At 51.9% G+C, this 27,049-nt stretch overlaps 2 protein-coding genes across 2 annotated transcripts; one reads left to right on the top strand and one right to left on the bottom strand.

Annotated features, from left to right (window-relative positions):
* The first annotated feature begins 109 nt into the window (after positions 1 to 109).
* dennd4b (DENN/MADD domain containing 4B) lies at positions 110 to 26,687 on the top strand. The gene is given in 30 exon segments (XM_005462412.4): positions 110 to 246; positions 12,123 to 12,479; positions 13,322 to 13,577; positions 13,676 to 13,745; positions 14,043 to 14,212; positions 14,444 to 14,685; positions 14,845 to 14,911; positions 15,683 to 15,741; positions 15,828 to 15,972; positions 16,216 to 16,391; positions 16,715 to 16,815; positions 16,901 to 17,116; positions 17,242 to 17,387; positions 17,466 to 17,599; positions 17,913 to 18,027; positions 19,360 to 19,566; positions 19,807 to 19,935; positions 20,290 to 20,434; positions 20,550 to 20,705; positions 20,785 to 21,022; positions 21,106 to 21,307; positions 21,309 to 21,404; positions 21,564 to 21,668; positions 21,751 to 21,926; positions 22,092 to 22,230; positions 22,310 to 22,549; positions 22,952 to 23,048; positions 23,133 to 23,298; positions 23,425 to 23,483; positions 24,203 to 26,687. Coding segments are annotated over 29 exon segments (4,536 nt in total). The 5' UTR covers positions 110 to 246; positions 12,123 to 12,141; the 3' UTR covers positions 24,349 to 26,687.
* Positions 5,836 to 11,267, bottom strand: LOC109204080 (mucin-1-like). The gene is made up of 6 exons (XM_019364275.1): positions 11,224 to 11,267; positions 9,342 to 9,663; positions 8,884 to 9,111; positions 8,570 to 8,834; positions 7,154 to 7,233; positions 5,836 to 5,985 (listed from the first exon to the last, which is right to left on the bottom strand). Exons 1-6 carry the CDS (start codon positions 11,265 to 11,267, stop codon positions 5,836 to 5,838), a joined length of 1,089 nt encoding a protein of 362 aa, XP_019219820.1.
* Positions 26,688 to 27,049: the final 362 nt, after the last annotated feature.

Genomic DNA, 27,049 nt, shown 5'->3' with positions numbered 1-27,049 from the left:
GATTGTGTTAATTAATATGGCGAAATAACGAGACACTGGAATTTTGTTGTTGCGGTTGAGGGCCATTTAAAATGATTTTATTTTGAAGGGGTTTACCGGAAGCTGTCGGCGCTGTTGCCGCTGATTGGCTGCTCGCCTGCTGCGGCTCCTCGGAGCAGACGGACAAACATGGACGTCACATGTGAGAGAATGACCTGATCATGGTCCGTGGAGCCCGCAGCGGGAACAACCAGCACCGACACACAGGTACCGGGGGACCGGAGGGGCCGGGGACCGGACCGGGACCGGGGAGGCCTGGCCGTGTTTCACGCGCGGCTCGGAGCGACCGCCGCGCTAGCTGCGGGTGGAACTAGCTTAACGGAACCGCGTTTAATGTCAACATCTGCAGCCGCCCGGTGTGCGAATCGGGAGGAACGGAACCATGCTCCAGCGCCCCTCAGTGGGCTCGCCGTGGTCCCGCTGTCCGCGAAAGCGAGTCGCGTTGCGTTAAATGCGCAGAACGGGACTCGAAAACGAGCGCACCCAGGCGGGCATTCTGCGTCCGATAATGGAACCCGCGTCCTGCCGGGGCCGCTCTGCGCTCCGGGGACGGCCAGCGTCGGTCCGCGGGCTCAGAGAAGACCGAACCCGGAGCTCTGTGGTGGTTTCACCGTGGTTCGGTTTTCGGACGTGCTTCAGTCACGAACCTGCTTATTGAAGCGTGCAGAGCGCTGTCCGATAATGGAACCCCGCTGGGGATGCTTTGGAGGAGGTTTTGGATGTCCAGCAGCTGATTTCCCCCCCCCCCAAGCACCTGTCTGCACACCTGTCTGTCTCCTTGTTGCACACAGGCTGTGAGTCATGTTCAGCGGGGGACAAATTAAAGGAAAAGCCTGCATGGAGGAAGCTGCTGCTGCTGCTTTCTCTTCTGCATCACTCCTCCAGCTCTGAGCTCTGGCTCTCCACCATCATCCTCAAACTCCTGAAGGTGGACAGGGCCCTCTAACCTGCAGCCACAAAGCCTGAGCTCAGGTGAAATCCACAGAGGCTCTTCTTCCTCCTCAGTCAGAGCCAAGCTCACCTTCCCGTTTTTTTTCCCTTTAATTTGTCCCTGTCCGTGTGTGTTGTAGGTTTGCTCTCATGGAGAACCAAATCATCAGATTATTAAAGTAAAAACTGACAAATCAGAAATGAGCACGGTGAGCTCGATCATCTGAAAATTGATCGATACCGATCGATCAGTTTGCTGCTGATACAAGCAACAATCAATAGATTCATATTTTCATTGTACGGCATGTCGGTGATTAACAAAGGAGGAAAAGTGAACACATGAGCAGCAACAATCGTGGTAATAAAAATAAATATTTTTAAAAATAAATTTAATAAAATATAAAAAAGAATTTTAATATAAAAAAGAAAATATTTAAAAAGTGCAAGAACTCAAAATAAATCAAACTGAAAATGAAATGTTAATAATTCTGATGTGAAACTAGCTTCATGTAAGTCACATGACTTCCTTCCTGAGGCCTGGCTAGGATGTGATTGGTCCGTGAGAGTAGAACAGGTAAACACAGCAAAGCTGAGCCTGCAGCTGGCGTTAGTGTTGGCAGACGCGGCGGCAAGGAAACCTGAGACGCCTGCAGGATGTGTCGCTTCTTGTAAAGAATTTGTAGCTGCAGAGCGAAGCTGCGGTCATGTGACGGATCACAAAGAACGCACTCAGGAGCGTGTCAGACGCTGATATGAAAACAGCCCAGACTGTATGATGTCATCAGAGGGCGTGGCCCTGCAGTAGTTATTTAAATAAGGCTCCTGATTGGACGTCTGTGGTGTTGTGGTGGTTTTGGCGGGGTTGGCGCCGGCTCGCAGGCGTGCTGATGGGAGCGCTCCTATTTCGTGTTAGAAATGAGACCTTTGATACCTGAATGTGACCTTTAACCTTTAGTCTGACTGAGCTCAAACGGAGCTGGTTGAGGATATGAGGAGGTTATTATGAATGTAACAATAAAGGGGGCGTGGTCACGTTTCCAAACCTGAGGCCGAGCCCTCCACCTGAACCCAAAACTTCATAACCTGACCTCCGGTGTAACACCTGGCTGACCTTTGACCTGATTAACTGTAAATAGTGAAGGACTGAATCTGTGGGGCAGCAGGTAGTTGGTGGGTCAACTCTGAGACCAGGTCAGGAGCTGGTTTAGTTTTAGTGGTTTGTGGATGAGGACTGGTTTGTGCTGGTTTTAGCACCGGGTGGTTTTAGGGGTGCAGGATGTGGTGGAATGGGACCGTAACGAGTCGAATGGAGAATAAACTGGAACGCCTCGTCTGCAGACTCGTGGCTCAGCATTCTTCCTGTGATGCGTTCACTGCCTCCGCACTGAACTGGGACGCATGAGCCACTCTGTTTCCAGGAGATTACGCAACGACTCAGGCTCCAACATTTGGACGGTTTCATGTCCCGAACGTTGCTGCGGGGCGTGAGCTGACAGTTATGTAACAGGACTGGTTGGGTTGACCTCTGACCTCTGTCTGCGGGTCCTCCTATGATGGAAGTGTTTTTGAACGGTCGCCACACGTCCGCGTTTTTGAAAAAGGCCTCGGAGGTTTCCTGAAGCTGAAATCTGCAGGGACTATTTTCAGCAGCGGATTGATCCGCAGTCAATGCAGGATGACTTCCTGTGACTGAAGCAGACTCAGAAGGAGGAAGCTGAACTTTGACCTCTGACCTGTTAGCTGTGCGTGGTGTCATGGATTCAGCGGTCTGAGCATGCTTTGTGCCTGCAGCCATGTTGGCCGAAGTCCAGAGTTTTTTTCTTCAGAATAACACGAGTGAACTTTAGACCGATTTAGTGTTTATTGTTTGTTGATTTGCTAAAAAGTTTCCTGAACCTGACCCCTGACCTCGACCCTTGACCTCGACCCAGTGATTAAACAATTAAATTTGACACTGAAACTGAGTTAAAGGTCAACATGAAATTCAAAGTAATGAGGAAACAAAATATAAACGCTCCACAGACTGAGTGTGCCGCGTGACAGTGGGCGGGGCTAATCCTGGTGACTTTCAGCAGAGTGGGAAGTAAAATGTGACATCACTGTGATGATGATGATGAAATTAAACATCACACATGTGTCAGATCCATCTTAGATGCCGCGTCCTGTGAACAAACATGACGTCGAGTTAGTTTGAGCATCCTCACTTCCTGTCTGAGCGTGGTCACATGCAGCGCTGTGAAAAGTATTTCTTACATGTTTGAGATCGTCAAACATTTCAAAGGTGACTCGAGTAAACGCAGTCTTTAATGATGATGTCATCGAGGGAACAGCGTGAACCCGACCCGGCGAAGGCCTGCTTAGTTTGGTTTTAGAGCAGAGTCTGAAAAATGACCTCTGACCTCCTCGACCTCGGTGGGGAGGTGGGCGTCAGCCATGTTGGAACAACAACATGCAGAAGACACAGTGTGCGTGTTGTTGTGGAGGTGACGTCGAGGAAAACGCCTGATTGGTCTGATTCTTGTGTCGCTCTACGTGGCGCAGTTCCTGCCCAACACGCACACTGCACGCTCCCATGGATGCATCACAGAGTAACTTGGGGTTAGTTTGCTGCCCCATTTATGGAGCAGATGAGGATCGAACCGGGGATCGAACCAGCGACCTCCTGAGCTACAGCCACTAAACAGAGGTCAAAGGTCATTTTTAGTCTGTTGAACCATGCAGGAGTCGCTCAGTCAGGACGATCACACCGCACACTCGGTGTTTGCCTGCAGCTGTCGTGTTTTTAATCTGTAAGTGATTTTATTTTGAAAGCGTAGCATCTTTGTTTTGGGTTGGTATAACTTCCTGTTTTAGAGCAGACAGGAAGTGTGACTGCTGGAGGCTCCAGAAGCAGAGGAAGTGCAGGTTTCCTGCTTGCAGACAGTCAGCTGTCTGTCTCGGTGCTCTTCAGTTTTTATTCTAACGGCTCACCTGTGCACAGGTGTGTCAGCCGCTCTCCTGTTTGTCCTTCAGTTTATTGCTGAGCCTCCAAACCTTCAACACACAGACACACACAGAGAGACACACACACACACACACACACACACACACACACACACACACACACACACACACTGTTTCAGGATGTCCTCTGTAATCCGTTCTTGTCTCCTGCTGCTCTCTCGTGTTTATCCTCCGGTTCAGGTGCTCACCTGGACTCACCTGGACTCTGCTGACATCAGTCAGGTTAATATGACACTAACAACAATAATAATAATAACATGATGCTGATGACGCTTTGTAAGCAGCAGACACTGTGACGAATAGTGTTTTATTTCCTGTGCTGTCGTTGGTGTTTCCTGACACATTCACATTAGCACTGATGTCATCACTGTTATCCGTGATGACATCATCGTCCTATGTGGGAACAGGTGCTGTGGTCTGAGGTGTGAATGAAGCAAACAGCTGAAGCTTCGTCCTGCTGCCTGTTTGTGTGTCTCGGTTGTTCCTCTTCGTCACAGTTGCTGCATCATCATCATGTGACTTAATTTTGGAAGCTGGCAGCGTGTCCTCGGAGCTCCGGCGCTCTGTGGACAGACTAAATTTAGACTCGTGTATCTGGATCTCCTTCCGTGCTGTCTGTGTGAGGAATATTCCGGCTGCCGGTCAGAGTTTAAGGAGCAGCCGGAGCGTCGCTGACCGTCCCGGGCCTTTGTGACGATGCTTTAAATAGCTCGGCCTGCTGTGGGATTTCTAAGCTCCGAGGGCCGCAGCCGAGGACGGGTCGGGATACGAGCTTCAGTCAGACGGACTGAAGGCGACTGATCCTCAGCTGAGGATGACGACTGCATATACACCCAAGGTCTTCATCGCTGAGTAATGTGCAGCTTATTCTCCCCATTTGTTGTTTATGGAGCTGCGTTCACACCGAGGCCGACCCACCTGAACACCTCAGGTATTCCTGGAAGAATTCCAGAGGAGTAATGCACTTCCTGACAGAGTTATGGGAAATTTCAGCTCCCTGCTGTCGTCAGATTGAAGAATTTGTTTAACTATGGACTAAATAACTTTGCTGCTGTGGATTCTGAGCTCAGGTGAGCACAGACCGATGGACGCGTCTCACCTGTAACTGGGTGACATCAGACGTACATGTGTCACAGGTGACACAGGCACCTGTCCAGGCAGACTCCGCCTCCTTCCTGTGCTTGGAGCTTGACTGATGAGCACCTTCAGTGAGAGTTCACCTGTTCCCCTTTAACACACGTGAACACGGTTAGCGACACGCCGCGGTTTTGTGAGAAGCCTCAGTGACGAACTCATCGAGTCTCCGACAGCTGCGCTGTGGGGCTCTGAGGGAGGTGAGAACTGCTGAGCTCGGCATGGCGGTCATAATGAAGAGTTTTAGTGTTTGTTTTAAAGAGACCACAGAAGAAGAAGAAGAAGGCCGGTGCAGTTGGAGTGACAGGCACCCAGTGACATCATGACGACGACGATGATGATGATGCCGGTCTGCTTCACTGAGGTTGTTCTTCAGAAAGCTACACGTTCCAAAAGCTCCAGAAGTGTAGAGGATGACCTCACCTGTGCCTCAGCGAATCTCACCCACACGTCAGAGGTTCAGGGTCATTCTGAGGGCGGTCCCAGTAAGCTGCTCAGGCAGAGCGCGTGCTCGCTAACCTCTGATGCACACTCGGTGGTTTTGTTCTGGTCCCTCGGCGAGCTACACGCCGTTTCGCTGAGTAATCACCTGACATCTTTCGAGGGTGCAGAAAGCATCCAGGTAAAAATTGAGTGGGCGTGGTTCAGGACCGAGAGCTGCACATCAACTCAGCTGATCACCGACCATCAGGGTTAAAGGTCAGGGTTTTATCCGGGTTGAATATGTGTTTACAGTGTGGAGGTGAAGTACTGAGCATGCTCGTACGGTTCCCCCGGTCTGCCCTCTGCGCCGTTTGGTATGACTAACGGAACGTAACGGGCACCACTGCCTCGGAGGGGCAGACGGGGGGGAAGTTTAATGGTCTGACTGGACGCTTCCTGATTGGACACAGGGTCACATGCTCGTCCTAACAGACCAATAACAATAGTGTTCTCGTGACCGATGCTCACATAAACCCACCTCTGACTCTCTCTGGGCTCACGCCCTTTTCCTGAGATCTGATTGGTCAGCAGGCGATGGTTTCATACCTGTCGATCTCTAATCTTGAACGGTGAGGTGTGCAGCATTGGTTACCATGGCGATGTACCTGGTAAGAAGTGACGCACCATCGTAACACCCAGAGCCTGATGGTACCTGAAGGAAATGTGAGACGTTCACTTTCCATCAGGCTGTGATGTCATGTGACAGTGATGTCACTGAGGCTGCTGATGCCAGTGACCGGAGCGTGACGCCCCGGGAGACACAGAGGCACTGTGATCTAACAAACCCCGCCCCCAGTAGCCAGTACCAGTTACCCCATAGCTCGGACACACACACACACACACTCACACACACACACACTCTGTCACACACACACACACTCTGTCACACACACACACACACACACACACTCTGTCACACACACACACACTCTGTCACACACACACACACACACACACTCTGTCACACACACACACACACTCTGTCTCACACACACACACACACACACTCTGTCACACACACACACACACACACACACACACACACACTCTGACACACACACACACACACACACACACTCTGACACACACACACACACACACACTCTGTCTCACACACACACACACACACACACACACACACTCTGTCACACACACACACACACACACTCTGTCACACACACACACACACACACACACACTCTGTCACACACACACACACACACACACACACACTCTGTCACACACACAGACACACCCACTTCCTCTTTGCTGTCACCTCTTCTTCGGGGGAAATAGAACGCTGCTTTCACACCTTCCTGCCTCGTCGCTCGCGCTCACACTGGAAATGAAAGCTCTATTTTTCTCGCTCGCTGCCCCGCTCACTTCCTGTGGCAGCTGCTCGCTCTAACGTGCTGCAGCGAGCGAGGCGTGTGACTGACAGCTCGTCAGGCGGGACGCACGGACCGATCCACCGTCACAGTAAGACCCCGTTTGTGTTTGTTCGTGTGTTAGGCTTCGTCACGCTCGTGGTCAGTAAAACCTCGCCGTCTCGTTAGCTCGGCACCTTGGTTTGTCCTGCCGGAGCTGCCAGATTGGTCGGTTTGGGGATCGTTGCGTCGCTCAGCAGGAAGTGAAGCGTGGAGTCTGTGAAAGTTAGAGACCCGACCAGAGCTCAGACACTGCATGTGTGAGAGAGGAGTAAGGGTCCTGACTGAGCTGAAACCGTCCTCTGGGCTCTAACAGAACAGGCACACCTGAGCCTCACCTGGGCTGAGTCAGGCACCTACAGCTCAGGTGTTTCATGGCCCAAACAACACAACTGACATGTGGCTCACATCACCAGAGCCAGGTGTGACAGGTGATGAGCTGATTTTTGGTTTGCACACGTGCAGATGTGTGTGTGTGACACAGGAGGATGCTGGGATAGGAGCAGATGGAGGCAGATGATTGGCTGCACCTGTAGGTCAGATCTGATCTTCTTCAGGTGTGACCTCCTGCTCGTGGTTCCATGCTTGTAGTATGTAGTTTCATGTATTTTGGTGACCTGATTACACAACTGTTTTACTTTCCCTCACGCCGTGTCATCGCCGCGTTGACCTCTAACCAGCGTCAGGGAGTACCAGGGGAGCATGAGAAAACCAAGCGCTTCTTCAGGTGTGCGAGAGAAACCACCGCTCGCAGCAGAGGAGAGGTTCCGGTTTCAGCTGCGATCGGGATTATTATTAACCGTTTCACTTCCTCTTAGGTGCTTCATTTCCTGCTGCGCTCGAACAGTTTGTTGAAATGTTTGAGTGACTCTGCTTAAAGGGTCAGAGGTTAGACTGCTGCAGAGAGGGAGGCCCGACACCGACAGCCCCACCGTGTTTGTGCTGTTTGGAGCATTTTAATGACATCAGGTTAGGCGAGCTTACCGTCCAGAGAGGCGGGGCTCTGGTTTGATGAGAGGAGTTTGCTCCACCCTTCACTCTGGAGACAAAAAGCTAAAATGTAAAATCCAGACCTCAGAAGTGACTTAAACCAGCGGGTGATGTCTGTGTTCTGGAGGTCAGAGGTCAGAGTGTGTGGTTGTGCTGAAATGCCCCTCACGCTTGGCAACGACGGGATTTTAAAGGTTTGAGTGTTTGATGCTGGTCTGTGAGGAAATCTGCTGCGTCTCTGGGATTTCCAGTGTGTGTGTGTGTGTGTGTGTGTGTGTGTGTGTTTCCACTGTTGCATATTAAAAAGGGAACTGACTGATGAAAGCAGCTGTTTCAGCTGAAATTTCTGTTATAACTTCCCGGCTCAGCAAACACAGGCTGGTGCGTTTGATTTAAAGACCAGGGCGTGCCGTCTGATGTCACAGTTATTTAACCAGGTCAGTCCCCTCAGGTGTGCGCAGACAGCAGGTGACGCGCTGTGTTTACGTGAACACGAGCAGATTCTACATGTGACCTCTGTGAATCAGCTGCTGCTCGAGCTCTGCACTCGAGCCAGTGTTCACCTGGTTTAGGAGCTGGGTTCAGACTGGGTTTATGGGCTGGGTTCAGACTGGGTTTAGGAGCTGGGTTCAGACTGGGTTTATGGGCTGGGTTCAGACTGGGTTTATGGGCTGGGTTCAGACTGGGTTTAGGAGCTGGGTTCAGACTGGGTTTATGGGCTGGGTTCAGACTGGGTTTATGAACTGGGTTCAGACTGGGTTTATGGGCTGGGTTCAGACTGGGTTTAGGGGCTGGGTTCAGACTGGGTTTAGGGGCTGGGTTTAGGAGCTGGGTGAAGAATGGGTTTATGAACTGGGTTCAGACTGGGTTTATGAACTGGGTTCAGACTGGGTTTAGGAGCTGGGTTCAGACTGGGTTTATGGGCTGGGTTCAGACTGGGTTTATGAACTGGGTTCAGACTGGGTTTATGGGCTGGGTTCAGACTGGGTTTATGGGCTGGGTTCAGACTGGGTTTAGGAGCTGGGTTCAGACTGGGTTTATGGGCTGGGTTCAGACTGGGTTTAGGGGCTGGGTTCAGACTGGGTTTAGGAGCTGGGTTTAGGAGCTGGGTGAAGAATGGGTTTATGAACTGGGTTCAGACTGGGTTTAGGAACTGGGTTCAGACTGGGTTTATGGGCTGGGTTCAGACTGGGTTTATGAACTGGGTTCAGACTGGGTTTATGGGCTGGGTTCAGACTGGGTTTAGGGGCTGGGTTCAGACTGGGTTTAGGAGCTGGGTTTAGGAGCTGGGTTCAGACTGGGTTTAGGAGCTGGGTGAAGAATGGTTTTATGAACTGGGTTCAGACTGGGTTTAGGAGCTGGGTTCAGACTGGGTTTATGAACTGGGTTCAGACTGGGTTTAGGAGCTGGGTTCAGACTGGGTTTAGGAGCTGGGTGAAGAATGGGTTTATGAACTGGGTTCAGACTGGGTTTAGGAGCTGGGTTCAGACTGGATTTAGGAGCTGGGTTTAGACTGGGTTTAGGAACTGGGTTCAGACTGGGTTTAGGAGCTGGATTCAGACTGGGTTTATGAACTGGGTTCAGACTGGGTTTAGGAGCTGGGTTTAGACTGGGTTTATGAACTGGGTTCAGACTGGGTTTAGGAGCTGGGTTCAGACTGGGTTTAGGAGCTGGGTTTAGACTGGGTTTAGACTGGGTTTATGAACTGGGTTCAGACTGGGTTTAGGAGCTGGGTGAAGAATGGGTTTGGATGGGTCAGTGCTGGTTTGGACTTTCAGCCCATGCGTGTTCCTGCGTCACAGACCTGGATGGGTTTGTTTCTGGCTCGTGTTTGACTTTAAACTCCTGTTTCAGGCTTCACAGCGTGGACCAGGTCTGGGTGTGGTCTTGGTCTAAAGGTGTCAGGTAACAGTGTTTGGGGTTTTTCCCTTCTTAGTAAACGGTTCTTTTGTCACCGGGGAAGTTGTGTCGTATCTGCACAGGATGAAGTATTTTAGTGTTTACCAGAGCAGCTGACTGTGACTCACTACAGCTCAGTTTCTCCTTTTCTTATTTGAGGTGCTGACCAGCGTCGCGTCCCTCCCCCGGGGTCACGTAGTTTAGATATTTCATGTGTGGATGCGTGCTCGACCATCCAGGTAAGATATCCTAGAAAGCTTCCACTGAAGCATGAAGATGAACTCTGCGGGATTTTGTGTTTTCAGTCTCAGATGCTGAGCTTTATTCTGGTTTCAGGTCAAACTGAGGCTTTTCTGACTCTTACACAGAGCCTGCTGACAAATATGAATGAGAAGCTTTGCAGCATCTCAGGTTATGTTGAAATGTTTTAACTGGGATTCTGCTCATGGAGACTGGTTTGGTTTTACTCTGGGTTAGGATGGACTCGTTTGGGGTCTGATTCATCTAGGACATTGGTTTCGGGCCGGTTCGAACTGGTCTGGCGGAGCTCCTGTAGGTGGGTCCATCTCTTCAGGCGGCCCTGTGATGCTGGGATGGAAACTCCTCGGTGGGTGGTGTTGTGTGTGGATGTGCAAACTGCTGAGGGGGTGGAGGTGTGTTTGTGCTCGGTGACGGTGGACAGCAGGTTTGTGTTAAAGAGATAACACCGTGTTTTATCACCTCGCTCGTCACGCTGTGTGACGTCATCGATGAACAGGAAGCAGTCCGCCTGTCCGCTTCCTGTTTGCCAGCTGACCTCTGACCCTCCAATTACTGCATTTCCTCCTCTCCTTCCTCTTCAACTGGTCCCTCTCACTTTCACCCTGCGATGACAGCGACAAGTGCGGCGCCGCCCTGCACGACTGAATATCTCCTCCTCACAGAACAGGAAGGAAAGCAGCTGTTTGGACGCGTCTGCTGACATCAGCTATAAAAGTTTAAATTTAGTCTGAGCTGAAGAAGCGACCGTGTCATCAATAAACCATAAAGATGAATCGCTCTGATATTCTCAGGTGAAACAGAGATGCTGAGCGTTTATGCTGAGGTGGAGCCGCGACTGAAAAACACTCGTTTTAAACTTAAAGCTGTGATCGGAGTTTGTCCGAATGCCGTCGCTGAGGCTGAAGTTAGCCGGGTTTCCCGAACGCTGCGCTCAGCTGAGACCGAGCTGGTCTGTAATTCATGTTTAATGTTAATATTAAATGATTGTTTACCTGCACATGGCTCTGTGCGGCGTACTGTGGTCATGTGATCATGTGCCTTTTAAATCCATACTAACCAAACTTGGCACACGGCTGAGCCCGCTGATGGAGATGTCTTCATGTTGCCTAGCAACCAGCTAATTACATAGCCCAGTGCTGTACCGTGAACATTAGTGACATCAGCAGAATCAGTAAAAAGTTTTTATTTCATGTTTTCCTTTCATTTGTTTGTTTTTTTTCTTTTTTGCAGATTAATTTTCTGATCTTTGTTTATTTGGATTTGATGGTCTATTCACTTCCTGTCTATTCACTTCCTGTCTCATCTGAATGAGCAGTGACGTGTCGAGTTTTTAAATCGGGTTCTTCGCTGTGACGTGACGTGATGGCGTGAAAACATCAGTGAGAGGCTCCACAGCCAATCGGAGAGGAGAGAGAGTTTACAGTTAGAGAAGACTGACTTTAAAACACACACACACACACACACACACACACACACTCTCTCTCTCTCTTCAGTTTAATCACACGTTGTAGCAGAATCGGCGTCGGTGTTTACCGTCACGCCCCGACGCACGTCAGGGCAGATCTGAATCCACACAGCAGCCTCTCTGCTGCTCTCTGATTGGTTGATTCGGGGCTGCGAGTCATTGTCCCGACCTCCAGCACGTCGTGTGTGTGTGTGTGTGTGTGTGTGTGTGTGTGTGTGTGTGTGTGTGTGTGTGTGTTGATAATACGTCAGATTTACGACCCAGTAATAATCTCATCTAACTAATTTGAAAAAGTAATCTATTACCCTGGAGCTTGTGTAAATAACGGCGTTGGGTCACGCGTGCTGGTGATGTCACCCAGAGCTCACGTTTGCAGTAATGAAAGTATTTGGTATGACTGACGGTATTTTCTGTTGATGTTCATCTGCAAGCTGCTTTGCAGCCCGCCTGCTGTCCCAGCTGTGGTGACCCGTGCTCTCTGTGTCCTGCAGTGGAGGATCGACAGGAGGCATGACAGAGGAGAAATGTCCCCAGCTGGTGGACTACTTTGTAGTGGCTGGCCTGGACCCCGTGGGGCCATGGAGGCCCCTGGACGAGGATGGGAAGGCCGCTGCCGCCTCCTCGACGACGTCCTCGTCTTCTTCCTCGACGGGCCGGGCGGCGGAGCCCGTGACGGACCTGGTGGTGATCGCCCGGGGGCTCGGGGAGGAAGTTCCCGAGGGCTTCACCTGCATCGAGAAGACGCTGGGCGGACACTCGGCCGAGCTGAGCGCCGGCCTCATCAACAACCCGCACCTGTACCTGTGTTACCGCCGAGGGCGGGACAAGCCGCCCATCCTGGACCTGGGGTGAGACACACACACGTTTGTGGTTATGAGCTGTGATTGTGTTTGAATCCTCAGACTGGTGCCGGCACGATTTCCACCTGAGATCCGAGTGATGGTAGATTTTATCGTGTTTGTTCGATTCAGAGTTGAAGCTGAATGAAAAAACATTTTCTTCATTTTTGTGAGAATTTAATGTTAAAAACATTCGACGTGTTTTATTTTGCATCGTTATCAATATTCAGCTGTATATCAATAAGAAATCGTCTTTATTTTTTACAGTGTGAAGTTTTTCCTAAACATGAGACTTTTTTCATCCAGCGTTCTTGTTTCGTGTTCCTGCTCTGAGTGTCTGTAACAGCTGGAGTGTGCGAGGCTCTGATGCAGCTGCAGGGTTTTTGGCTCATGCAGTGCTTATTAAAGCCGAGGTTATGTCATCCACAGGATTATGTAATGCAGTGGGCATGCAGTCGTGCTCTCTCATGTTCACCTCGTTAGTTTACACTCAGTGTTGGGGAATAACGAGCTTACTCCTTTCAGATTATGTGTTTAATCTCTGACTTCATGGAGTGTAGCAGCAGGTGGAGCTGCAGGTTTGGAGAGACCTCCAACCTCAGAGGGAACCCAGCCAGACCGCCCCCTGCTAGCAGCATAGGTGACAGTGGGGAGGAAGAACTCTGTTTAAACAGGAAGGACAGTCGCCTGAGGGACCGGTTGTGGGTGAGGGAGGGAGAGGGTGAGGAAGGCAGGGTGAGAAAAGGTGTGAGCAGCGTTCCTCCCTGCGGTGGTTCAGGCTCTGTGGTTAGCGATCATCGCACTGATGGTGCGACCAATGGAGGCGCTCTGATGCACTGCCCTCTCTGCAGGGTTCTGTACGAGGGGAAGGAGCAGCTGAAGCAGGGCTGGTACGTCATTGAAACCACGCCGTACAGCCGCTCAGCCAGCCTGAGCGCGGGCGGCGCCCCCACAGCTCATCGGGTCTTTATGACGTACCGCCGGGCTCTGGACTCGCAGGGCCTCCACACGCTGGGCGTCACCGACATCGCCCTGCTGCTGCCTAGCAAGGGCGAGGTGGCGCCGCACACCTTCTGCAGAGTTGACAAGAACCTGAACACAGGCATGGTGAGTGCGGGGAGGCGGGGATGTTTCGGGGGTTTGAGCCCCCCTGTGGGTGCTGCATCACTGACCCTGTTGCTGTGCTGGTGTTTGTGTGTCTGCAGTGGGGTCCAGCGCTGCACGTGTGCTACAAGAGAGCCGTGGCTACAGCCAACGCCCTGGTGTTCGAGGCCGGTGAGTACCCGCGTGACCCCGTGTGTTTTCAGCCTCCTGCAGGAGGGCGAGGGTTAGAAACGCTGCTGGTGCAGAGACACGGGGAGGGTTCCCCAGTCTGTGCACCACAGCTCCCAGTTGCTCAGATAGGTGATGGTCTTTCATCATATGGAGCTCGCAGTACGCAGGGAGCGCTCGGGAACGAGGGAGGAAAAACGAGAACGTGTAAAACCAGAACAGAGGGTCGGAATAAAATCCAAGCAGAACAGAAAAGGTCAGGATCTGTGCTGAAGTAATCAGAGTATCGCTGCCCCGCAGATCTGATCAGCCGCTACCCGGAGGAGGACCTGGACTCGTTTCCTCTGCCCGAGTCGGTGCCGGTCTTCTGCCTGCCGATGGGCGTCACCGTGGAGAGCTGGCCTCAGAACACCAAGTACCAGCTGCCCGTCTTCTCCACCTTCGTCCTCACCTCCGCCTCCGGGGACAAGGTGGGTTAACTGGAACCATAGATGATCAGCAGGTGGAGGTGATCCGTTGTGTTGTTTACTGTTTGTGATAAAAAATTTTGTCAGTTACAACTTTGATGCTTTAAAAACCATTATTATAAAATTCACACAGAGCAGCGACGTCGTCTTTCAGTCTGACCTCTGAACCATAAATTGGCTCCTAACTCAAGCATGAACCGGTGTTGCGTCTCCATCTTTGCTTCGTCCCTGCAGGTTTACGGCGCTGCCATCCAGTTTTATGAGTCGTTCTGCAGAGAGCTGCTGTCGGAGCGGCAGAGCATCCGCCTCGGTCTGCTGAGCGTCGTCGACCGGCGGCCCATCACCAACCGCAGCCTGCAGGTGAAGAAGAGCATCTGCGTCCTCTCTCACTGGCCCTTCTTCACCGTCTTCCAGAAGTTCCTCACCTTCGTCTACAGATACTCCATCTCCGGGCCCCACGTGCTGCCGATCGAGAAGTCCGTGAACCGCCTTCTCTCTCGGTCAGAGGCCTTCACACCGGCCTCTGACTGATAAACGTCTGCCAGCTGATTAAAAACACGTTATCACGTTTTGATCTGTGCACAGAAGTGATGCGTACTGATGTCCGTTTCCTGCTTTTTGTTCCCCTCCTGCAGACACATCTCCAGCTTCATGCACAACGTCCCGTTTCCTTCCCCTCAGCGTCCTCGAATTCTCGTTCAGGTAAGACCCCACAAACCAACCGTGTGAATGTTTCGCCTTCTGAAATGTTCACAGGGCAGTAACGTTGTTACACACTGATAAACCTGACACAGGTTTGTGTGCACTGGAACAGGAAGTGTTTGCGAACCTGTCCTCCAGGTCACAACTTTAGGATTTGCATTGGATTTCCTCCCGAGCGCCCCTGCAGAGCGCCGTGACGCAGCACGGTGGACAAATGTGTTACTTGTGTGACTGCTTCCTCTTAAAGGCAGCTCTTCCTCCCCACAGTTGCCAAGTTTTCCCTCTGCTGGACGGTGTCAATAACACTGAGATCAAATGTGACTGAAGTTGTGTAATTATCCTCATTTTGTAGATCGGATCGTGTTTTTCTGACGGAAAAACAGGTAGATGGACGAAAACACTGTGACTTTATTCTTTACTCCCTCCTGACAGGACGTAGGAGGCGATCTGTTTGCAGAACAAACCGGGTAACGGCGCCCACTCAGAGCCTCTCCATGAATCACTCTCATCCTGAAATCATGATTTTTAATAAGAAAAAAACACTGGGTGATGATCAGTGAGGGCTTCACGTGTGATTTTACTTGATTCGGATTAATCACATCACAGTCGGTTTATTCCTGGACTTTCCCAGAGCAGCTTTGCATGAGTCACAGTTCAGAATAATCCTTCTTTGTCTGGTACTTGGTACAAAGATCTGTTTAGTTCTTGAGAAGATGGTGTGTGTGTGTGTGTGTGTGTGTGTGTACTGATGCCATCTGTGTGTGTTTGCAGCTCTCACCATACGACAACCTGCTGCTCTGCCAGCCTGTCTCCTCGCCGCTCCCGCTCAGGTGAGTGCCAGCTTTATCCAAATGAACCAAATTACCTTTACCGTCACGCCTGTGTTTGACCTTTGACCTCTGTGTGTTTATGACAGCGGCGCGAGCTTCCTGAAGCTGCTGCAGAACCTTGGCCCAGAAAACGCCTGCACGCTGCTGCTCGCCGTCCTCACCGAACACAAGCTGCTGCTGCACTCGCTCCGACCCGACGTCCTCACCTCCGTCAGCGAGGCCCTCGTCTCCGTAAGACAAATGACAAAAGTCCCAGTGCTTCATCTTTATTCTCGTGGGCCAATTAAAATGTACCTGAGGGCCCCCACTGGCCCCTGAGCCGCAGTTTAAAAGCACTGAATCCAAAGCAAATATAGAGTTTGTTCCAGGCAGGAGGATAAATCTTTCCTTTTGGTCCCGTCAGCAGGTTCATCAGACAGATTGAAAAGATCTGAATCTGTCCCGGAAGTTTGTAACTCCTGTTTCTGTGTCCAGATGACATTCCCGCTCCGCTGGCTCTGTCCCTACATCCCTCTGTGCCCGCTGCAGATGGCAGACGTGTTGCTGGCACCAATGCCCTTCATCGTGGGCGTCCACTCCAGCTACTTCGACCTGCATGACCCGCCCACCGACGTGGTGTGTGTTGACCTGGACGCCAACACCATCTTCCAGTGAGTCTGATACCACCTGTGCACCAAGCCGAGGATAGATGGTTAAAAAAAAGATCTCCCTTTATTCGTAGCATCAGCACTCTTCTCTGAGTTCTTCCTGCATCTCCTCTGTAGTGTAACAGGTGCTTTGATTATCCACAGGAACCAAACAGTTTGTGTATCAGGCTGTAAACATGTTTATTTCTGCTGCAAAGTTTTAACATGGGAGTCTATGGGACTGACTCTCTGCTGCCTCTGCTGGACGTCAGAGGAACTGCAGCATTTGATGTTTCAGCGTCATCTTCATTGGACAAAACCTTTCCTCCTCTTTTTCCTCGTTTCAGGTCAGATGACAAGAAGCCGCTGTCGTGGCGTTCGTTGCCCAGGAAACACGGCAAGATGCTGTTCAACGTCCTCACCAACCTCCACAAGACGCTGGAGAAAAGTGAGCGACTGTAACGGCTGAACACATAAACCAATGCGTAAAAACAGTTGCGTCATTTAGTGACTCTCACCTCTTGTGGCTGCAGTTTGCACTCCTGGCCAGGAGGAGGCGACGCTGGAGTTCCTGCTGACCGACTACGACCAGATCTACAGGCGTCAGAAGCAGCTGGAGCTGGAGATCCAAGAGGCCTTCCTGCGCTTCATGAGCTGCCTGCTGCGAGGGTACAGAGCCTTCCTGCTGCCCATCACGCAGGCGCCATCCGACACCACCACCGACTGCAGCTCCCTGTTCAACCTGCAGGGTGCGCCCTTCTTAACGCTGTTGGCTTTTGTGTGCAGAGCTGTGAATCTGACACAATCGTCGTGAGCTGCTGATGCACACGCAGCCGTGTGAGTGACGCTTCTCCTCTTCCTCTTTGTGCCGCAGGTTTCCTGAAGTCTCGGGATCGAACGCAGCAGAAGTTTTACACCCAGCTGACCAAGACGCAGATGTTCACCCAGTTCATCGAGGAGTGCTCGTTCGTCAGCGACCGCCACGCCTGCCTCGAGTTCTTCGACGAGTGCGTGCAGAAGGTTAGAGTGGCGACGCTTTCTTGCGTTGCTCGGCTAGCATGAAGCTAAGGTTTTGATTGGTGTTCTCTCGCTGAGCAGGTGGACGTGGAGAAGCCGGAGGAGGTGAGGCTGATCGATCTGGACGAGACGCACAGCGGCGAGCACACCGTCTTCATCATGCCTCCCGAGGAACCGCAGGAACCTGATGGGTCTGAGTGCCCCGCCCTCTACAGGTACAGCTCCGCCCTCAGGGGACGTGGAAACGGGTGGGTTGGTTTGTTTGCTGTGGAGGCGGGAGGATGGTCGGGATATTTTCAGCTTTTCCTCACAGCTAACCCAGGTGACCCGTTTACTTCTGTATGTTAGCCAATGAGCTTCCATCCTGCCATCATGGAGGGTCTCGATGTAAACAGATGCTTTCAACAAGTTTCATTAAACACGTTTTTATTTGCTGCGTGTAAACAGACTGTATGGCGTCCTCTCGGGGAGGAGGAGCCACGATAGCCGTACCACCTGCTCACACTTGTTTCCCTCTCACCTGTCCAGTTATGAGACCTTCCCCACCCTCAAACTAGAGCTCTTTGACCAACCCCAGGACCAACTCCGCGTCCCGGCCAAGGGCAGCGCCCCCAGTAGCCCCGCCCCCCGCCGCACCAAACAGGTAAGACAAAGATGCTGAGCAGAAATGATCTGGTCCCGTGTTGTGTTAATTCGTGTGTACGGAGCACGCTCCGACGGGAGCAGCGATGCGTTCAGGAGAGCGCTGAGCGTGGAGGTTTCCTCCCATCCTCTGAGCTGAAGTTAGCTGTGACCCAGTTTCCCTCTGAGTGAAGGCGAGAGGAGGAGCTTTAACAGGCGTCCTTTGCATCATTGTAATTTAATGAACTGGTATCAATATTGCAGCGCTCATTAAACATTCAGAGGACTCAGACGGTGTTTTCTGATCTGAGGAGCAGGAGGAGAGCATGCTGGGAGGATTTAATCATGTACACATCGCACTGCTGTTAAAGCTCCTCCTGAAGGAGACCTGCAGTGTCATCAGTGGGAGTGAATGAGCTCATTTCTACTGCTCACTGAAAACCATCACAGCCTACAGTTCCTCCCATGTCCACTCGAGGCTCCTCGCCCAGCCTCAGCCCGCTCTCTGCTGTCGTCGCGCTAACTCACTGGACGCTCTGCAAACACAGACGACAGGCATCCTGATCAAACGAATAATCATAACTGATATCAGAGCTGTGATCAGAGCTGTGATTGGTCTAACACTCAGCTGTTAGACCACTAACATGCGTTCAGTAATGAGTCCGATCCCCAGTTTGAGTCCTGTGAGTTCACAGTCTGGGATTATGATTCAGGTCAAAGTCTGACGGCTGAAGGAGGATCCACAGGTTTCTTGGCTGGCGTTGGTGCTGGGAGCAGAGGAAGGTAACACGACTGACGATCCTGATTCTGCTGGTTGGAGCACTTAAACCCTGTAACAGACTTGGGACCGTGTCCTGATCTGGAGTTCCACAGGGTTCTGTCTCGGGACCCCGTCCTGTTTTTTTTGCACGTGCTCTCTCCAGGTCAGATCATTCACCAACATTTACAGCTGTATTTAGCGTCCAGTCCTAGAAGTCGCTGTTAGATTAGACGGCTCGCGGCGTGCGTGTTGCAGCTAAACGATCCAAACTCGAGGTGACATTGTTTGGCTCTCCGCTGTTCACTGAGAGTTCGAAGGATGACCTTTAAAGCCTTTCATTAAAACACTAGTTAAAAACTTTGCAATAATCTTGACAGCCCAGAATAATCTCAGGGCTAAATGTGTAAGCATGACTTCATTTAGGCTGTAATGCAGCGTGCAGTCAGTGTGACTCAGACGTCATGCTGTGATATTCACGTTTCTGTGTTTAAGTTTAAAAAGCTGATTTTAAAGTCATGATTCAGTCGCTGCCACACCTGCAGGATCTGCTCTGACCACCTCCTCCTCCCTCCCTCCCCCCCTCCCTCCCTCTAGGAGATCAAGTTGGCTCAGAAGCGGGCCCAGAAGTACTCGGCGGTGCCGGACATGTGGTCCAAGTGCCTGCTGGGTCACTGCTACGGCCTCTGGTTCATCTACCTGCCCACCTTCGTCCGTGCGGAGACCGCCAAGGTCCGCGCCCTGCACACAGCCTACGACGTCCTCAAACACATGGAGAACCGCAAGGTGGTGCTGCCGGACGAGGTGAGGCTCGGACGGGCTCAAAGGTCGCTGCTGTGAAATGTTTATTTTGCTCGTCGCCCTGAGGAAACGCTTAGAGAAATCCGTCCGAGCGTCAGGTGTGACATAAACTCTCAGGTCGCTGGAGCCCCGAGCGCTGACACGTGGGACGGACTCGAATATAATGATATGAGCACCAGGTTATACTGAACGTGTGTGTGTGTGTGTGTGTGTGTGTGTGCGCGTGCGTGCGTGCGTGTGCAGGTGTGTTACCGGATCCTGATGCAGCTGTGTGGTCAGTTCGGGCAGCCGGTCCTTGCTGTCCGAGTCCTGCTGGAGATGAAGAAGGCGGGAATCACACCGAACACCATCACCTACGGATACTACAACAAGGTCACACACACACACGGTCTCTCACACACACACACACACACACACGGTCTCTCTCACACACACACACACACACAGTCTCTCACACACACACACACACACACACACACACACACACACGGTCTCTCTCACACACACACACACACACGGTCTCTCTCACACACACACACACACACACACACACACACACGGTCTCTCTCACACACACACACACACACACACACGGTCTCACACACGGTGACTGCTCAGTGACGTGTCGACGACGCTGCTCGTCACCTGCATCACCTGTTCAGGTGTTTTCCTGCAGTTACAGCATGAACTCTGAACGTCCTCGCCGACGCCATTCTCTCTCCTCAGGCGGTGCTGGAGAGCAAGTGGCCGTCCACCAATCAGGGCGGGCGTCTCCGCTGGGCCAAGCTGAGGAACGTCCTGCTGGCTGTGGCCCAGTTCAGACAGCCGATCAAACGGCGGCAGAAGAGCGGCTCTGTGGGGTCGCGAGGAGGTCAGACATCTTTAAGTTTATAATTTTAATTTTCAGACGGCAGGAAACGTTGATGGATGACCCCACCATTATGCAGGAAGTAGCCCTGACCTTTCATTTATATGTTTGGTTACAGAAACGGCGGCGGAGTCTGACCGAAGGCCCCGCCCCCACTCCACTCTGATTCGTCAGTCAAGTTGGAGCGGTCTGAGTGAAAGCTCGAGTCACGAGTCTCTGACTGGCCCTCTGGTGAAGAGCAACAGTCTGAGCAGCATGAAGACGGCGAGCGACAGTAAGACGCGACCTGCTCGGCTTCATCGCGTCCTCCTCTTCCTCTGTGACATCACCGACTCTTTTGTTTTACCCCATAGAGGTCAAACCGGGTAAGAAGTCTGTCCTCCGTGAGGCGGGGGCCAATGGCTGCGCGGATGCAGTCTCCCGTAAACCCCCGCTGGGACGGCGGCGCACCTCCACGCCGCCTCCAGCGCCCTCTGGTGGAGTTCTGGTTCAGCGGAGTCAGGTCTGCCTCTCCAGCTTCTACAAAGAGTGCGTGGAGTTGGCCGACTCGGAGCTGGACTTCAGCTGCCAGCCCGCTGAGGCAGACAGACGGTCAGTTTCACCTTCACCTGTCTGACATCGATTCTGGCCTCTGATTGGATGTTTCTTCACCCGTGTGCATGTTTGATCCTCAGACCTGCGGACGTGCAGAGCTCGGCCGGCAGGAACAAAGCTGTAGATGAGAACTACAACAACGTCTCCTCCCCGAGCCGAGGAGGACTGGCGGGCAAACTGCAGCAACTCCTCACGCCGACCAAACACCGAGTGTCCGTGCGACGAGCTGCCAGTGTGGGCGACCGGAGGCCGGGAGGGGGGCAGGGCAGGAGGTGGAGTGATTGGACGAAGAGTGTCGGACCAGAGGCCGTCCAGGAAAGGTCAAGTGGCCGAAACTCTCCTGAAAGCCAAGGAGAAGCTGGTCAACGCCACGTCAGAGGTAACGGCGACGTCTTCACGTTTGAACGTGCGCTCTGTCAGCTGTTGGTTCATGAGCATCGTCTGCATACATTCCAATATTAAAGTGTGTTCCTTGTTTTTGCTCCTCGCAGGTGTTAACAGGGTCTCTCTGTTACTAATCTACTTCCTGTCTTCTCAGAGCTCGCTGTCTGTAGGAAGCGATCTCGACTTGATGGACGTGCCGAGTCCCGCGTATCCTCTACGCCGGTCCTGGGACGCCAATCAGGAGGGGGTGGGAATAGAGGTAAATGGAGTGTTTTTAGGATGGCTGCAGCAACTGGACTGGTCCTGTTGATTAACCTGAGCCCCTCCCCCCGTGTGTCCAGGTGTTGATGTCCAGCTGCTCGCTCTGTCGTAGCTGCAACTCGCTGGTTTACGACGAGGAGATCATGGCGGGCTGGACATCGGACGACTCCAACCTGAACTCCTCCTGTCCGTTCTGCGGCTCCTCCTTTGTTCCCTTCCTGAACGCCGAGATCTGTGACCTTGGACCCGTCAGCAGGTACAAGCCCACCTGGGCAGGTTTAGCATGTTGCTGTGCTCTAACGTGACCAGAGGTGTTCCTGCAGGACAGACGTCATCTGCTGGTGGTCAAACTCCAGAAGCATAGATCGTTTATATAAATCGGTGTTTCTTTTCCAGAGCTGACTTTTCTTTGCCTTGTCAGTGCGGACCGCTGCAACTGGAACCTGGAGGACGAGGTGGAGAGTGCCGTGAGGCCCCCCAGTGGTCACGAGGCGTCCCTGCGACCCCAGTGTAACGGGCTGAGCGAGGACTCCAGCTCCGAGACCAGCAGGACCACCATGGTAACGTTCCGCAAAGCTGCTTCTCTCACACATCGTCCTCACCGGACATCTCACTCACAGACTCCACCCCCTCCGTCAGGGTTCATCAGTGGGTGGAGTTCCCCAGGTGACCGTGGCCTACCTGAGCCCTCTGGTTTTGAGGAAGGAGCTGGAGAGTCTGCTGGAGAACGAAGGTGAGGCAGTCCTGGCCCAGCCTCAGCTCCTGGACAACCACTCCATCATCTTCTGGAACCTGGTCTGGTACTTCCAGCGCCTCGGCCTGCCCAACAACCTGCTGCAGCTGGTCCGAGCCTCACCGCTTGTCAGCCAGTTCACACAGGTAACATCCAGTTAGGTGACATTATGGCAGCCTAGGTGGGCGTGTCCAAGAGCAGAAAAAACAAAAAGGGCAAAATGGGAAAGAAATGAGGTCGACTTCGGTGGAGGAGAATGTGGGGTCGGTGCTGTGGGAATGTGCCGGCTGGGTTTCCTGATGTTGAATTTGAAGCCTCCACTTTAGCATCATCTCCACCACCAGGGTGGCTTTTTGGGTCTGCATCGGCAGACTGTACAGGAGCTTCACAGCCACACCTGCTAATCAGTAACATCCAAAAAAAACCAGAGCTCAGGCCGTTAGCGCGGTGACCTCACGGCAGCCACGTTATCGGTTAGATTATGTCATTAAAAAGGCTCCAACAGCACAGCTGAAGCCTGGCTGACTCTTGTCGTTCATGTTTCCCAGTCGGAGAACTCGGCAGTGAGAGTGAGACTCCTGTGGGACACCCTGACCCCCGACACAGACCAGTGGCCCCCCCTCTACGTCCTCTGGAGGATCCACAGTGAGATGAACACACAGCGTTTATTGTTGAGTTGTTGACGTTTTTACCAGCGTTTAAGCCGCCATTCTTCTTTCCTTCCAACAGGTGGCGTCCTGATGAGAAGCTACAGCTGGCGGAGGCACAACCACCCGTTCACCCTGTCCTTCCTGGAGGAGGTGCTGCGGTGGGTGGGCATGAACGAGGTGCACAAGGCCGTCACGCTGTTCCTGGACACGCTGGCCAAACAGCCAGGAACCCCCAGGATCCAGAGGTGAGCCGGCAGCAGCAAGACGACCTGATAAACGTTCAGCTGAGGTTTTACTTTGATGCGGTGAGACGTGTTGTTACCGCCGTCTGTTTGTCTGTTGGTGAACTTTGTGTTTTTTGCGTCTGACAGGAGCCTGTACAGAGAGTTCCTCTTCCTCACGCTGGCAGCTATGGGCAAAGATCACGTCGGTAAGACTCCCGACCACGCTCCATAAGAACACACCACAGGCTAGCAGCTAGCATTGTTATTATTAGTATGTTCTGCGTTTGTGTTTGTGGGCGTTTCCTGTGAAGCTGACGTCTGTAAATAAATTACAGACATGGACCAAAGGAAGAAATGTTTAGATTTTGGAGGTCAGAGGTTGAGGCTGTCCACCTGTCCATCCACCCAATCCACTTATCCATTTAGTCATCCGCCCATCCATGCATCCAACCTTCCATCCACCCATCCATCCCTAAATTGATGGTGCTAATACTTGGAGTCCACCATTTAATCTCCTAACACGTCATCAGGAGGTGTAGCCTGGTTTCAGATGATCTCCACACACGTGTTACACGTGTCCTGTGGAAGGTAAAGCGAGATTATCAGGGAGCCAAACCGTGAGGCCCTGCAGGGCTTGAAGATCACTCCTGGTCAGGTCCTTCCTCCTGTCGTGTCATTCTGCAGCATGACTGAGGCCGTTTCTTAGGAGTTCCTCGAGGCACCGTCAGCCGACATGCTCATGCTGATGTGTGGAGACTGCTCCCAGCAGAGCAGAGTAACTGGTTAAACAGTGTTAAGATCAGAGGAAGGGCTGTTCCTTTACATAGGTGTGGTCTGTAGTTCAATCACAGACTCGCAGGTTTTAACCTTCATCATCTCTGAGGTCAGCTGTTCGATGGTAACTCCTCCTCTCTCTCTCTTACAGCGGCGTTCGATAAAAAGTACAAGGCGGCGTACTCTCGGCTCAGCGGTACTCTGGGTCGGGAGGAGCTGCGTAAGAAGCGAGCCCAGCCTCCCAGCCCGAAGGCCGTCGACTGCAGACGCAGCTTCCACCCGCCTCTCGAATGCTGAAACCGGTCCCGGTGACTTCCCCCGCGCTCGTTCATCCCTGCCAAGGGAAAACGGCGAGCTGCCGGATCCCCGCTGCCTTCACCTGCTCGTGTTCTTCACCTCTCTGCTGCCTCCAGGTGGAGGTCGGAGTGCCGTGCTCCTTCCTGTCCTCTGTACCTTCTTTTGCCTCGTCGGTGTGAATCCAGCTGCTCTACGCCTCCATCAACGATCCTGAAAGTAGATCCGGCAGCAGGAGACAAAAGGAACGCACTTTTCTCAGCAGCATTCTGAGCCGTGATTGGTGCAGCGTCAAAGGCGAGGGCTCGTTAGAAGCTCGGGCTGGGCTGCCTGATTTAAAGATGCACTGCATGGTCATGGGCGAGCCTCACAGTCTATTTTTAAGGCGTGGTCGAGAAGGACTTTCAGGTGTTTTTTATTACTGTTTTTTGCACGACTGATCGTCCTCATCGTGCTGGGAATCTTCCAGAAGATGGTCGGCCTGTCACAATGACGCGGAGCCGACCTAGAGAAATGCGACTAAAGCACGTGACCTGACATGAGCTCAGGAATTAGTCACAGAAACGAAGACGCTTCCACTGAGACCGAGCCGGAGTGAAAGTCTCGGAGAGAGAGTTAGCAAACTAAGAACAACAGCGGTCACCTGTAAAACCGACAGCGACGGCGACCAATCATAAAGAGTAGAATAACCTCCCACACACACGGCTGTAATCCCCCCATCCACCGCCCGCTGCCTGACCTCCAGGATGAAGCCTGAACTATTTCCTGCTAGAATCCAGATGGCAGTACAGGAAGTTCCTCTCATCATCTCTCTTTGGACCTGGAGACTCACCTGGAGGCCCGACGCACTCATTCGGGAAGTGCTGTGTGATGTGAAATCTGTATTATAACAAAGTGTAGATATTTATGGCTCTAATAAAGCAGAGAGGGTGTGTTTCAGAATGCAGAGCAGAGCTTTTTGATGGAGCTGAGTGACTCAGCGTTAAGGCTGAAGAGGAAAGAGGAGGGATTTAATGCACGCTGTCATGTGTTGATGCTCGAAAGCGTCGCTGGTTTCAGCTCGGAGCGTCTGGTTTGGGACGAGCGAGGTCAGAGGAAATAAACGATCCAATTTACAGATAAGTTCCCCTTGAAGGCGTCGCCTTCTCCTTCCTGTCCGCCCCGCGAGCACCAGCAGCGACCCTTTAGACGGTGCAGGCCTGACCGATGAATCCACAGATCCAAATGATCAGAATCCTGAATCGCTCCGTCACGTCTCTGATGGTCTTCAAGTTGTAACAGGAGCATTTAGCCTGCATGGGGTCTTTTATTTTGAAATGTGGCCTGTTTCTGATTTCCTGTTCTCCTCGTCTGCTCTGAGCAGCTTGGTGTGGTTTCTGTCAACAATAGCACCCCTGCTTATTTTGAGCAGCACGCTTCTTCTGTGTCAGGAGTGCCGCATCACTGCGTCCACGGCGTTCCGGGTAACACACCTGACCTGATCTGAGAGCTCATTGGTTGTTCAGATAAGCAGTGGGTGGAGCCTCTGCAGATCTTTTTTTTTTTTTTTTTTTTTTTTAATATTAAAAACCAAAAAACTTCACATTTCCTTTTGAGCCCACAATCACTGCACGGCTGATGTTTTTGTTGGGTCGTGTGTGATTGTCCTGAACCAGATGCTCAGCGGCGCTATGGAGCATGCTCAGTTTGTGACGTGATGCACGTTCATGTGTGGTCTGTCAGCTGACCCACAAAGCTAACAGTTTGCTCTAGGGCACCTCGGCAGCAGCAGGAATCAAACCAGCGACTTTTCGCCCTCTGTTGGAACCTGGCGGAGGTCATGTGGGACCTTCTGTTAATTCCAGCTTCATATTTTTAGTGTCATGGAGCAGCTTTGCATGATTCACAGTTCAAAATAATGCTCCTGTGTCTGGGCTCAGCCCCTCAATCACCCTCTGCTTTGGCTATCGTCTCTTTAAGATGGCAGCTTTCCTCTGATTGGACAGCTTGCAGATGCATGCGGAGGGGCTGAATAAACGTGAGTTTCTGGTTTACAGGAATGAATTTGAAACTGTGTGTGTGTGCGTGGGGGGGAACTGACGACTGCTTCATCAGTGAATTTGTACCTGCTGCAGCCGAGCGCCCCGGAGCCAGACGTGAACTTCAAACTGTGGTTAAACTCGTTTGACATGACGAGTCTTTAACCAACCAGCTGACCGCCTGTGGTTGGGGCTGGCTCAGGCGAGCGTATTTAAACTGATACTGTGTTTGGTGTTGTAATTTATAAATGCTCGTGATTTCAGTTGTAAATGTTTTTTTTAAGAAAACAAATAAAAGTGAGCAGAGTTTGCAACAACATTTAATTTATGGATTTATGATTATTTTGGTGTGATATTTCACACCTGGGCTGCTGGACTTTGACCATTGTGAAACATCCACGTTAGCATTTTAGTGAATATCCGATTGAACTGGAGCTCCAACTTCCGTAACCTGGCAGCATGGTCACATGATGTCATTAAAAATAGTTGAAAACTCGAGTCCAGTTCAGGTGAAGCCAGCAGATGGAGCCACCACCTGTCAGTCAAAGAGGCCGCGCCCAAAATGCTAACTTTAAGCCTTAATACAATTTAAGAATAGAACACAATAGAATAGACCTTTATTATCATTTTGCTGCACGCCAACCGTGGAGGAATAAATAACACGCAGGAGACAAAATAAAGGCACA

This window comes from Oreochromis niloticus, linkage group LG11, assembly GCF_001858045.2.
Source record: "Oreochromis niloticus isolate F11D_XX linkage group LG11, O_niloticus_UMD_NMBU, whole genome shotgun sequence".
Classification (NCBI taxonomy): domain Eukaryota; kingdom Metazoa; phylum Chordata; class Actinopteri; order Cichliformes; family Cichlidae; genus Oreochromis; species Oreochromis niloticus.
This window is presented reverse-complemented; position numbering and strand designations above follow the sequence as displayed.